This window comes from Podarcis filfolensis (assembly GCF_964270895.1).
Source record: "Podarcis filfolensis genome assembly, chromosome: 3".
Taxonomy (NCBI): Eukaryota; Metazoa; Chordata; class Lepidosauria; order Squamata; family Lacertidae; genus Podarcis; species Podarcis filfolensis.
In genome coordinates, this window is record NC_139606.1 from 110,075,012 (window position 1) to 110,089,125 (window position 14,114).

The 14,114-nt window shown below is 44.6% G+C and overlaps 1 protein-coding gene across 2 annotated transcripts in view; it reads left to right on the top strand.

Moving 5' to 3' along the window:
• The window catches only part of ACYP2 (acylphosphatase 2), a 65,033-nt gene extending 51,201 nt beyond the window's left edge, over positions 1–13,832 (top strand). Inside the window, exon 6 of one of the 2 annotated variants that reach the window (XR_014545875.1) lies at positions 12,456–12,558. Coding sequence is in view for 1 of the 2 variants with exons in the window: in XM_083605690.1 (XP_083461816.1) it covers positions 12,456–12,570 (115 nt within the window). In the remaining variant the exon portion in view is untranslated. Of the gene's footprint in view, positions 1–12,455 lie in introns of both variants that reach the window. The other variant, XM_083605690.1, reaches the window with a different exon arrangement.
• The last annotated feature ends 282 nt before the right edge of the window (positions 13,833–14,114 follow it).

Genomic DNA, 14,114 nt, shown 5'->3' on the forward strand with positions numbered 1-14,114 from the left:
TGCACGGAAGTCTTCTGCGCAGGGTGGGTGTGGGTAGCGGAGGACCTGTGCTCTCCCCGCTGGTCTCCGGCGAAGAGTCCTGGAGCCCCCTCGCCGATTCCCCCATCTGCCCCCCTTTATCCCTGGTGTTACGCTGATTTCCTTCCCCAGCCGATGAGTCCCCTCTCTCCCTGCTGGGCCCTTCTCCGGCATCGCTTGGGAGCCTTGCCTCCACTCCTGGCTCCGATGTCAGTTCCCTGACAATATACAAACGTTAATATTAAATACCCAATATCGTTTTGTCATAAGAAACCAATCTAAACAAAAATACAAACCCAAGGGGGGGGGCGGAGAAAAGAGTAAAAGAAAAAGAGAGAGAGAGAGAGAGAGAGAGAGAACTTCTGATTCTTTGTTTGTCAGCTATATATAGACCAATATATAAACCAATATTTTCTTCAATCCTCAAACCCAGATATCATAAGTTCATTTTATTTTTCACGCAAAAAAGTCTATAAGGCATTTTCGATCTTTTGTAAATATCAACAATGATTTCCCCCTGCTTAAACATGTCAGCTTTGCCATCCTAGCTAAGTCCAATAATTTTAACATCCATTCCTCCACGGTAGATAATGATGAATCTTTGGAAATGATTTATTGACATGTGACCAATGTTTTTGCTGATGTTGTTATTGCAATATTGTGCTTCATGTTGAATATCACCTTGTTATATTTTCCATGGAAGCGCCACTTATATTTAAATAAAGAAACAAAGAATCAGGGACAGCCAATCGTTCCACGTACTTGGGCGATCTCTCCCTTCCTCCTTCCTCTCTGATCTGCACCTCCTTCCTCCTCTGCCTTTTGATCTGATATTCCAAAGTCTGCACTCCTCTCCTCCTTGAAGTATAATAACGCTCTTCCATCCATGGTACTCACATTCATACTTTAAAAAATAAAATAAAAATTCACCAATTAATTTTTATTACTTTTCCAAATTTTTAACGGATTAACAACAAATTGCCGTAATTCAAATTTTAAAATTGACTTTTCACCCCCACTTGAAGATGCTTCTTTCCCCTCCTTCCTTCGCTGCTCACAATAAAATGTTTTATACGATTCGTACTGTGATCAAACAGCTTCTTGGAACAACTGGGTGGAGCCAGTGTTAATCTTTTATTGCTGAGGCAGCTTTCTTCGCATGTTTCTTGTCCTTGTATCTCCTGCGGCTAAGTGTAGGAGCCAGCTGAACAGAAAGTCATTGCATTTGAAGTGATCTAGAAGTTTGTCTCAAGGCAGGAAGAGGCAAACCTGCAGCCGTCCAGATGTTGTTGGACTCCTCTGCCCAAGCCAGCATGATGATGTCAGGTCAGGGATGATGGGAGTTGAAGTCCGGCAACATCTGCCAGCCACTTGGTCCTCGGTGTCTAATCTGTGATGACTCATTCCCATATGCAGTGGTGTCCAAACATTTTTCAAAGAGGGCCAGATTTGATGAAGTGAAGGGCCATGAGGGCCGACCAAAGTTGTTAACCTTTTTTTAGGATTGAAGTTGTTGAGGTTTTTTTAAAGGATTTTACCCCAGGAAATATACTGCACAGGGGCCGGATTAAACTGACTATCTGGCCGGATTAGGCCCCCAAAACGGACTTTGGACATGCCCGTCATATGGAGTACATCACTTGATGCTTCTGTCATCAAGTGACAACCAGCTGTGCCTTTTGGACTGGTGTTATGCTCTTTTTGCATGTCAAGGCCCCAAGCCCCTGCTATTTGATTAATAATAAAACATACGGACACCAGTATTTTGGGTTAATGGGATAATTAAGGCCACAATGTTATTGGTAACAGAATGTGAGTGGTGTTGGCTTAGGCACTGGAATTGAACCGACTATATCTGACTCCTGCCCACCATGCAAGTACCGTATTTTTTGCTCTATAAGACTCACTTTTTCCCTCCTAAAAAGTAAGGGGAAATGTGTGTGCGTCTTATGGAGCAAATGCAGGCTGCGCAGCTCTCCCAGAAGCCAGAACAGCAAGAGGGATTGCTGCTTTCACTGCGTAGTGGACCAGCCCCCTGCTGAAAAAGTTTGCTGACCCCTAGGATATAGCATACCCTATACCCACTTACATGTCATTACGCCACATTGAAATCAATGGCATTTTGCAACAATGTTAATCAGATATTGTTTATCAGATCAGATAAGGTACTCCAGATATCATTCTCCCTACTTTGTTCTAAACCAAAGACAGGAGACCAGATGGTTGCTGGAATACAGCTTCCATTAACTCTGCCCACTAACTGGGGTTGATGAAAGCTGGAGTCCCAACATTTTCAGGACTGGGTTTCCCATCCCTGATTCAGAATAAGCTTCAGCTATGGTAAACCCCAGGCCAATGGAAGTTTTGTGGGAAATAATAATCGGCCAAGAACTCAAACAAGGGATAATGAATCAGATTCGTTAGTGGCCTTGTTCTTTGTGAGCATTAATGCGCAATTAATCAATATTCCGCTTCCACTCATGCTAGTTGCAATGCTTGGGGGCTGGTTTTTTGTTTGTTTGTTTTGATATAATCGTATACAATTAATGAAGCGCTTTTTTTCTCCAAGTGAAATCTGAATTTAATTGTAAGGCTTTATTGGGAACGATACAATGAAGTATTCATTAATTCAAAGAGTCTCTTTTCATTTACATGTGCGGGGATCCTGATTTTTCTTTCTAGGCATTGCTAAAATAATATTTGCTACAGACTGTAAAATGCTACGTATTTCTATAGGGAACTGGCTCTCCCTTAGGGCGACATTCCTGCAAAGCACATAATTTATGCTGAAAACTGTGGTAGGATTTGGCAGCTTACAGCTGTAGGCAGGATGGCAGCCTAGGTCTTTAACAAATGCTGTTTGATGTCTTTCATTTAAATGGTAAATCACACAGTGCGGCATTCAGTTTAAGCTTGTACAAAGGAGCGTGGGATGCAGAACGGATCATAATACGTGTGAAATATTCCTCTTTCTGCCTTAAATTGTTTTGTAATTCTGGATCGTGAGCATGTTGACCTTCAGGAAAATGCACACTTTGCTGAATGCATAGAAAAGCTGTCTACCGTATTTTTCGCTCTATAGGATGCACTTTTCCCCCTCCAAAAATTAAGGGGAAATGTGTGTGCGTCCTATAGAGCAAATGCAGACTGCGCGGCTAAGCCCAAAGCCAGAACAGGGAGACGGAGCACTACACAGCGCTCTGTCTCCCTGTTCTAGCTTGGGGATGGCTGCGCAAAGCCTCCGTAGGGCAGCGGGGTGCCTTCACCCCGCTGCTCTGCGGAGGCTTTAAAGGCTGTGCTCCGGGGGTTTCAGGCAGCTATCCGCAAGCCTGTTGTGCTCCGAACTCCTGCTGCGCTCTGAAGGCTTGCGGATAGCCGTCTGAAGCCAGGAGAGCGAGAGGGATCGGTGCGCACCAACCCCTCTTGCTCTCCAGGCTTCGCTTCGCTGGAGAAGCGCTGCACAGTTTTCCCTCTCTGCACAGCGCCCCTTCAGCGAAGCGGGAGGAGAAATGGAAGGGGCTCCGTTTCTCCTGCCGCTTCGCGGAAGGGGCTCTGAGCAGAGAGGGGGACATTTAACCCCCCCCCCCGTTCTCCCCCTCCTATGGTCCGGTGCGTTCTATAGAGCGAAAAATACGGTATGTGCTGCAGCTGAGTTGCAGAACACATGCCTTGTGTGATGAGATGTTGAGCTGCTTGTGCGTAAAGTTCCTAATCCCTCAGTGTTTGGCTAAGTCCACAAACCACTGTCTGTAACGGAGCGCCATAAGCATGGCTCCGTCAGTCGCTGGCAGAATCCGACAGTGGGCGTTTACGGAATTTCTTCCAGCATAACAGCTCCTTAACGGAAACACGTCTTCTGGACTCTCTACGTGACAATTTCCGGCGAGGAGTGGGTGTCCCTAATGGAGGTCCTGAAACCTCCTCGCTGTTCTCGCTGGAATTGTCTCTGAGCCAATTTTCTGACTCGCCTTCCCTTGGAGCTCTTTCTCGCCCCCTGCTGGTTCCCTCCTCCGCTGATAAGTCTCTCTCAACCTCTGGGAGCCCCTCCACCACCTGTTCTTCCGATGACAGTTCCCTGACACCTTGCATGCAAATGGTGGCAGGATCAGTTCCTGATACCTCTGTGTAGAGCTGAGAAAGACTCTGCTTTACAACCTTGAGACAGCCAGTGTAGATCAGAGGTGGCTAACCTGTGATCCTCCAGAGCTTGCTAGACCACTTAGGAGGCTGCCTTGTACCAAGTCAGTCCATGGGTCCATCTACCTCAATGTTGTCTACACTGACTGACAGCAGCTCTCTGGGGTTTCAGGCGGCGACTCTTTCCCAGCCCTTCCTGGAGAGGCCAAAGGGATTGAACATAGGACCTTCTGCATGCAATCAGATGCTCGGCCACTAACCTGTGGACCATCTCTGAACACCATAGCTGTCAACTTACAGATTTGAAAATAAGGGACCAGCAGCCTTGAAAAGAAGGCATCAGCAGCCAGAATAAGGGATTTCCTTTTCCCACACCGTGTGCCCCCGCTCCAGACAGACCTTTTCCCCAGCAAGGGTGAGTGGGCCGTGGATGATGTATCCATCCGATTCCGAGCACAGGTAACTTTTGAGCCCCTCCAAGCCAAAGGCAGAAAGCCCAGCCAGCAGCCAAACGAAGCCGCAGGCGGTGGTTCCCACAGCACAGCAACCCAGTAAAGGGGATTCAGCAAGGAAAACCACTGTCACCTCTCTGCTGGGAAGCGCTGAGCAAAGGCGAGTCCCCAGACAATGCGGCCGATTTGATCGGCACAAGGCACGCAAACTCCATCCCCCAGTCGTTCTTAGACTCCTTATTGGGTGAGCAACGCAGCCAGGCAACACAGTTGGAGCCTCCCTCCTCCCTGGCTGGCAGGGAGGGAGGGAGGGAGAGCAGCTGCTTCCTTTGAAACCCGGGAAATTTATGGGATATCATCAATCCGGGACAGCAGCGGGACACAGCGCTGGGATAAGGGAGTTTCCCGCCAAATAAGGGACGGTTGACAGCTATGCTATACACTACAAATCCCATCATCCCTGTCTACTGATCAGGCTAGCTGGAGGGCTGTTGGGAGTTGGAGTCCAACAGCATTTGGAGGACCACAGATGAACCACCTCAGCTGCAGACAATACTGAGCTAGAGAAATATGTGGTCTGATTCAGTGCAAGGCAGCTGCCCAGATGTCAGAGACCAGGCTGAGGAGTACTGCTCTGATGAGGAATGGTGGGAACCTCACCCTCACCCTTGCTCTGCTCCTGACCAGGATCCTGAAGCTGCCCAGCAGCAGTTGAGCAGTATAGATTTGGAACAGCGGTTTGCAGAAGGGCATAGTTCTGAAGACAAAAGTTGGGACGAACTGGGGGAGGGGGAATGAACAGCAAAGTGAAGAAGAACTGGAAGGGAGAGAGCTAACAGACACTCTCTCTTGCTGGAAAGTGTCCAGCCTATCAGTCCGAGGTCACGGAGAGCAGATTAGGTGGCTAGCATGGTGGTTGCGAGATCAGGTTGCAAGGCACAGAAGTGACTAGGGGGGAAGTGGGTGGAAACCTTAATTGGGGACACCATCATTCCGAGAGTGGCTGCTTCATTCTTTTGCTGTGATAACTAAAGACTCTTTAAACGGTAAGCGACTCTTTTCGCTTTGTCCTGCTTATCTACGGCCAAAGGGGGGGGAGTCGAGTCCCCGAAGCCTGACACTTGTTGTTGTTGTTTAGTCGTTTAGTCGTGTCCGACTCTTCATGACCCCATGGACCAGAGCACGCCAGGCACTTCTGTCTTCCACTGCCTCCCAAGGTTTGGTCAAACTCATGCTGGTAGCTTCGAGAACACTATCCAACCATCTCGTCCTCTGTCGTCCCCTTCTCCTTGTGCCCTCCATCTTTCCCAACATCAGGCTCTTTTCCAGGGAGTCTTCTCTTCTCATGAGGTGACCAAAGTACTGGAGTCTCAGCTTCAGGATCTGTCCTTCCAGTGAGCACTCAGGGCTGATTTCCTTCAGAATGGAGAGGTTTGATCTTCTTGCAGTCCATGGGACTCTCAAGAGTCTCCTCCAGCACCATAATTCAAAAGCATCAATTCTTCAGCGATCATCCAGCCTGACACTATATGAAACAAATTGAAACTGAGGAAGGTTTCTACTGGGCATGTGCGTGCTAGAGGCCAGCATTACAATTACAGTGGTACCTCGGGTTACATATGCTTCAGGTTACATATGCTTCAGGTTACAGACACTTCAGGTTACAGACACTTCAGGTTACAGACTCCGCTAACCCAGAAATAGTACCTCGGGTTAAGAACTTTGCTTCAGGATGAGAACAGAAATTGCGCGGTGGTGGCACGGCAGCAGCAGGAGGCCCCATTAGCTAAAGTGGCGCTTCAGGTTAAGAACAGTTTCAGGTTAAGAACGGACCTCCAGAACGAATTAAGTTCGTAACCAGATGTACCACTGTATATTTATAAATAAATAAATAAATAAATAAAGACATTCTTATTTAACCTTGCCTTTTATCTATTAGGAAAATGCCCATCTTCATTCCCAGTACATTTCCGAGCTCAATTCAAAGTGTTGGTGTTGACCTTTAAAGCCCTAAACGGCCTCGGCCCAGTAGACCTGAAGGAGCGTCTCCACCCTGATCGTTCTGCCCAGGCACTGAGGTCCAGCTCTGAGGGCCTTCTGGCGGTTCCCTCACTGCAAGATGTGAGGTTACAGGGAACCAGGCAGATAGACTTCTCGGTGGTGGCGCCCGCTCTGTGGACATCCCATCAGATGTCAAAGGAATAAACAACTATCTGGCGTTTAGAAAACATCTGAAGGCAGCCCTGTTTAGGGAAGTTTTTAATGACTGATGTTTTAATATATATTTAATCTTTTGTTAAAGGGGAAACCCAGCCAGATGGGCGGGGTATAAATAATAAATTATTATTATTTCATTGATTTAAGTTTCTGTCCCGCCCCTTCCTCCGGGAATCACTGGGCGGTTTACAATCACTGTTGTTCAAACTGTTGGAAGGTTGCAGTGCCTGCTGTGGCAATGTAAAAACTCAGCCATATTCTGGGATGTGATAGATAGATGATAGATAGATAGATAGATAGATAGATAGATAGATAGATAGATAGATACACACAATTGTGCATTTGAGTTACTGCATATCAGGGATTCTAAAATCCCTGCTTCTCTCAACTATGTGAAGTTAGGCATGAGCGGGGAAACCTTTTTTGTCGTTTCTACTGCTAAACAGTTGGGAGTAAAAAGAAGAAACAAACAAATTATTGCCCATTCCTACAAATCATCCAGAGATGTACCAGTAGACCCCTCTCTGCATTCTGCCCACCTCCGCTCTAGAGAGATGTCACGTATTCCCTGTGATCTCATGTGATTAATAGCTTCGTAAGCTTTGCCCAGCACTGTGTCCTGGGTTTCCTCAATCCTTTAGAAAGAGGAGGCATGGAAAACTTAACACCAGCCTCCCCATTTTTGCCAAACGGGTGAATTTGGTTTCCATGGCAGCAGAGACAGGCAGATTTTGACTTTAAGGGCATCGACAGATGAAAGCATTCCGCTTCAGCAGACAAGGCTCCCCAAGTCTTGAGAGCGACACATTCAATTCCTTTCAGTCCATGGTTCTCGTGACATGAAGTGGATCACCCTTCGTGGTAATTTCTAGGGAAGACTTGAGCTCTTCCCCGGAAAGTTTTAGTCTGAATAGGGAGTGCTTAGTTATAACCATCTGGGAGTAATTTTGTGACACAGCCTATTGTCTTAAGTCAGGGACAGCCAACATGGTGCCCATGAGACACTGTTGGACTCCAACTCCCAATCAGTTGCAGCTAGCATGGCAACCTGTGTCTCTAGTGTTTGCAGGGTTAGGAACAAGACTGAAAACTGCCTAATAACATTTACCATGAATGTTCCATGCTGTGTGCTAATTACAGGTAGGTAGCCGTGCTGGTCTGCCGTAGTCGAAACAAAATTTTAAAAAATCCTTCCAGTAGCACCTTAGAGACCAACTACGTTTGTAATTGAGCTTTTGTGTGCATGCACACTTCTTCAGATACACTGAAACAGAAGTCACCAGACCCTTATATATAGTGAGAGGGTGGGGAGGGGTATTACTCAGAAGGGTGGTGGGAATGAGTGACTGGCTGATAGGTGTGGTAAACCTGTTGACGACTGTTAACGATGGCAACAGGTCTTACAGGAAAAAGCAAGGGGTGAGATGGCTAAAAATAGCTTTATCATGTATAATGAGATAAGAATCCAATGTCTCTGTTTAGACCAGGTCTCTTCATGGTTTTAAGCAGGGGTCAGCAAACTTTTTCAGCAGGGGGCCGGTACACTGTCCCTCAGACCTTGTGAGGGGCCGGACTATATTTTGAAAAAATAATAATAAACAAATTCCTATGCCCCACAAATAACCCAGAGATGCATTTTAAATAAAAGCACACATTCTACTCATGTAAAAACACGCTGATTCCCGGACCGGCCAGGGGCCGGTTTGAGAAGGTGATTGGACCGGATCCGGCCCCCGGGCCTTAGTTTGCCTACCCATGGTTTTAAGTCTGGTAATAAGTTACAATTCAGCAACTTCTCTTTCCAGTCTATTGCTGTGTGCGGAAAGCTTATTTGAACAATGGGTAGTTACTACAATCTGCTCAGACTCATGGTTCACGGTTTGTAATCAATCACTGACTTTGTCTGCATTGCCTTCGTATGCGGTGTGTTTGGGGGAATCAGAGCTCAGAAGTAAACCACCAATCCGCAGGACGGAAGATACTAATAATAGGGTTTCTCTGGAGTAAACAGGATGCAAATTTCTCACTTAGCCGGTGCTGAAAATCAACGTAATGGAAGCAAGGAAGGAGAGAGCATTGATTTTTTGATGAAATATTGTGCTGCATATATACCCCAAAGGCTTTGCATTAAGACTAGGCAGAATCCTGACATTTCCTAACCTTTTGGTGCCCATTGTTGAATTTTAATAACATGCTTTTTAATTTTGTCCGCTTTCTGGTTGAGACTTAATGTGTTGACCCTGCCAGACCTTTCCGACCACAGTGATGATAATGTATTTGTGTGTGTTTATATGCTATATTGGTGTCTGCAGAGAGGGCTTTATGAAATCCATAACAACCCACTATATAAAATATGCATTGATTGAGATCCAGCGCCATTAAAATCAGCAGGAATTTTGCCATGGACTTTAATAATGTTGCAGGCCAGCCCAGTCTCCAAGTAATGGGAGATCCCAGGGGTTTCGGCCACACTTACTTGGGGTCCATGTTTTCTTTTGGAAATGAGGCACAGTGGAAATTGTAGTGTCTTTCATGACATATGGTTTATTTGCACATTTACACAACCTGAGCCTATGATGGAGGGGTTCACAGCATAAACATTTCAAGAGGGCCTTGCTTCGTCCATAGGTACAGCCCTGAATCCAAACTGCCATCAGCCACTCTGCTCTGCCCGCTGCTTTGCGTCTCAGTCACAGAACTCTCTAACCTCTGATTTTATCTTCTAACTAACTCTGGGTTAAGAGAGGAGCCCTTCCCATTTGCCATCTGGCACAGAGCCCCCTCTCTTTGGCTTACCTTATGTCCTGTCATCTTCCTTTAGTTCCCCTAATGGCCCATCATCCCAGGCAATTTCTTGGGCATGGAAATCTTAACCTAGGTCAATTATAGCTATAACACTCAAATGGAAGCATGGGAGAGGCTCTGGATGGAAGATATTAAATTTACGTCATGTTACAATCTAAAAGAAAACTGTATGAAAATGCTTTACAGGTGGTATTTGTTAAATTAGCCAAAATGTTTAGATCTAGGCCAAACACCTGTTAGAAATGCAGGGAGGCAGAAGGCACATTAATCCACATGTGGTGGAACTGTAAAAAGATCAGAGAGTTTTGGGAAATGATCTATAATGAGCTTAAGGAAATGTTTAAACACTCTTTCCCTAAAAAGTGTGAAGCCTTCCTGCTAGGAATTATGGGTAACGGAATCCCAAAGAAGTTCAGGAGAGTTTTCATGTACTCCACAATAGCTGCCAGAATTCTAATCGCAAAAAACTGGAAGGGCGAAGTTATCCGATCCAAATCAGACTGGCAAAATAAATTGAGAGAGTATGCTGAACTAGCGAGAATATCAGCAAGGTTACAAGATGTTACAGATGAAAAATTTATTAGAGTGGGACATATATAGAGTTTACCTAAAAGAACATTGCCAAAATATCAATCCGTTGGCAGTCCTTGACTGAGTTTCTGCATGTAATAGGACAACTTTATAAATTTAAAGTAATCAGAATAATTCAGAGAAGATAAAGTTAAGTGTGTAACTAAAGAATGTGGTTTGGGAACACAATGGGGAGATCGGAGGTCATGACGAATTTAATCACAAATTGATGTACACAATAAGTAACAATTATGGAATGAATGTTTGTTTATTTTTACGTTGTCTTTAAAATCTATTAACTATTCATGTTAGACAGTTTTAAAACCAATGAAGCAGTTTAAAAAAACAAAACAAAACCTAGCTTAATTAGCTTTTAACATTTGCTGATTCCAGGGCATTCAAAGTGTCTAGCACACAGCTTGATGCACACAGGTCTGGCTTGAAACACACAGGTCTAGCACCCAGTTTTAACACTCCAAGCATTGATTAAATTCTAACACCTACTGGAGCCAGGAATTTACAGGAGTCTGGAACTCATAAATGCATAAGATGTGGACTGTCCCCCATTTTGAAACTGCTGTATTATGGAGTCAGTCCATTAGTCCATCAAGTCTAATATCCTCTGCTCTTGACGGGTTGCCGCTGGTTCCTCCCCCCATTCCTCTGTGTCCAACCAGCCCATGACAAAGAAGGGGTTAAATACCACAACCACATAAGATCAGGCCATTGAAATGACCTAACCTGGGGAATAAACAGTAAAGACCTGATGAAGAGAGTACAGCAGAGGTTATATTTTCTGAGAATACTCCGGAAAAATAATCTCTCAGAGGACCTGTTGATGGCAGTTTACCATTGTACTGTGGAGAGTGTATTAACTTACGATCTGTGTGTGTGGTTTGGGAGCTGCACAGTCAGGGAAAAAGCAATGCTGTCCAGGGTTGTAAAGACTGTGGAGAGAATAATTGGGTGCACTCTTCCCACCTTGGGTCAAATCTACACTTCCAGGTTGTGCTGGATAGTACACACCCCGGAAATGATCTCTTTCAGCTTCTGCCTTCTGGAAGAAGGTATGGGTTTATAAAGACTAGGACTAGCCACCTGAGAAACAGTTTCTAGCCAAATGCGATTTTGGTTTTAAACGCAGTGTAAGGTAGTCTTTGTGGGAGTATATTGTATTTAATTATGGGGTATCAGAGTTTTTAGGGGGTTGACCAGGCTGGGATAGCAGGCTTGTTGGTTTCTGAATGTCTGGTGTAGATTTTTTCAATTTCGTTGTTCTGTATGGGATAATAACAATAAAGATTATCATATCGTACCGTATGCAAGGAAAAGAACCAGAATATCATGCATATAAACATCTCAGTTCTCCAAGCGCTGGTCCTCATGCAGACAAAACAGCAACATCCGCACAGAAGAGGCACACTGGGGTAGAAGTACCACCCAAGGGGGGGGGGGATTCCGAAGGGACTGGACCCCCCAAATGGCCCAGTGAAGACTGTTGAGGGAGGAGGGGAATGAAGTATTTATTTGTTTTATTTCACAGGATTTCTAAACTGTTTAGTTATTTTAAAAAATCTCTAAATGGTATGTAAAGCACAACATAAGAACAATAAAATAAAAACAGCTAAATCATGAAAGCCAGGAAAACAGTTTTACGGGTAGTATTATGATAGATGTAGACAGGAATTTATTACTAATAGGATCTAGTTTATGGGTTGAGGAAAACCTAGGGGGAAAAATATGCGTCTTTACATGATTGCTGAAGAAGGAATGCTTCACAAAGAGGGGAGGGAATGCCACAGGGCTGGTGCAATGATGAAAAAAATGCCAGGAGTAAAATTTCCCCAGATGACCCAAGTGACCTTTAGGGATGGGGAAGAAATTTGCTTTCGTTGAAAGGAGAACCTGCTAAATTAACATGAAATAGCTTGCAGAAATGTGTATAATAGTCAAAAACTGCATAAAGATAAGTAAAAATACTATATGCACTAAAATAATGCAAATTTTAAAATGAGGATTCTTTTCTTTTTTAAAAAATCACAAATTGATGCAGAAATGTGGAGAACTGGATTTAAGAGTGGGATAAAGGGTGAGAAACTTGGAAAAACTGAATTGGATACTGGTTTTACAGGTCTATACAGGGAAAGGAGGTCTTTCGAAGTTATAGGGAACCCATGAAACACACAAGCAGAGTGACTATTATCCATGAAATCTTGCAGTGCTCTAAATGGTCTGCCCTTTACTTTCTCCTTGCAGGAAGGCCTGGCTGACCAACGTCGGAAGCCCAAGCTCACGCATCGACCGGACTAATTTTGCTAATGAGAAAGAGATCTCTAAACTTGAGTTCACGGGCTTTAGCACAAGATACTAGCCAAACAGAACAACACCAAGCTGATTGTACTGCTTATAGTAATTAATCAATTGAAATTATTGTTGATGTTATCATTATATTATTTGCTTAACTGAAACACTATAATAATATTAATTATAATATTGATTGATTGATTGATTATTATATTGTTAGGTTTCTGCTTTTGCATGATAATGTTTCACGCTTCTCTGAAGTGCACAATTCCACTTTTTGGAACCTTCCTGAATGTTAGGGAAATGTAGCAATTCTCCTGTTTGCATTCAGTGGGAACTGCTGTCTGCTGTAATTTTAGAAAGACTTTTTTTGAAAAATGACGTCTTTACAACCACTGGCTCCCCCAAGCTGAAGCTGTCCCTACAGATTTCAAAAAGGCAAATAGGAGCCTCTCTCGAGGCAAGTTCTTAGCAAGCCCAACTAAGAGTGTGATTGCATTTAACAGTGGCTGTTTCCTTCTTCTAAAGAACAGCTGCGTTGGGAAATGAGGTTGTGATGGAAGTGTCCCTCCCGAGGCCAATAGCAGTTTGGGGGTGTGATTTTCGCTGGGAATATGGCAATGCGAGAAGGGTTCCTGATCACGCCACCACCCATGGCTGCTATTGGAAGAAAACATGGCACATTAATGCATTTAACATCTCATCCAGACTGACCCACAGCCCAACTCATAACAAAGCATTAAGCACACTGGTTCCAATAGGATAACTGCATCAGATTGTGCCCTTGGCAGTTATTGCTGTGTTTATTTACAGAACAACCCTACCCATCTTTACTTGGAAGTAAGTACCACTGCATCCAGTGCGGCTTACTCCCGGGTAAGTGCTGAGTTCTTCAATATAGGGTTCCTCAGCTGTATCTGGTTGGCTTCACATCACAGAAACTACAACACCTTCTCTGTCTCTCTCTCCCTCTCTCCCTCTCTGGCCTATCTTTCAATATGTTTACCTTGCATTCTGATCCAAGTGACTTAGACAATGTTAAAACAATATGAAAACTACCCAATGCCCTTAGTTCTCTTGTTTGAATGACTACTCCTTTGCAGCAGTAGCTGCAGGCCGTTTAGCAACAAGAACACAGTTCTTTCTAGGAAGGAAAGTGGCAATAACCAATCAGAACTGCAAACTGCAAAACATGCTTTGCTCTTCTTCGCGAACCTTCATTGCTTGAATCCAGGGTTCATCCATCTATAACAGGAAAAACCCAAAACTGTTCACAATTGCCTGATGGAAATGTGGAAAATGAATTAAATAAAAAGAAAATAAAAAATGTGTTTCAGTCTTATCTCTGTTTTAAAGGTAAAGGGACCCCTGACTGTTAAGTCCAGTTGTGAACGACTCTGGGGTTGCGGCGCTCATCTCGCTTTATTGGCCGAGGGAGCCGGCGTTTGTCTGCAGACAGCTTCCGGGTCATGTGGCCAGCATGACTAAGCCGCTTCTGGCGAACCAGAGAAGCGCACGAAAATGCTGTTTACCTTCCCGCCAGAGTGGCACCTATTTATCTACTTGCACTTTGACGTGCTTTCGAACTGCTAGGTTGGCAGGAGCTCACCC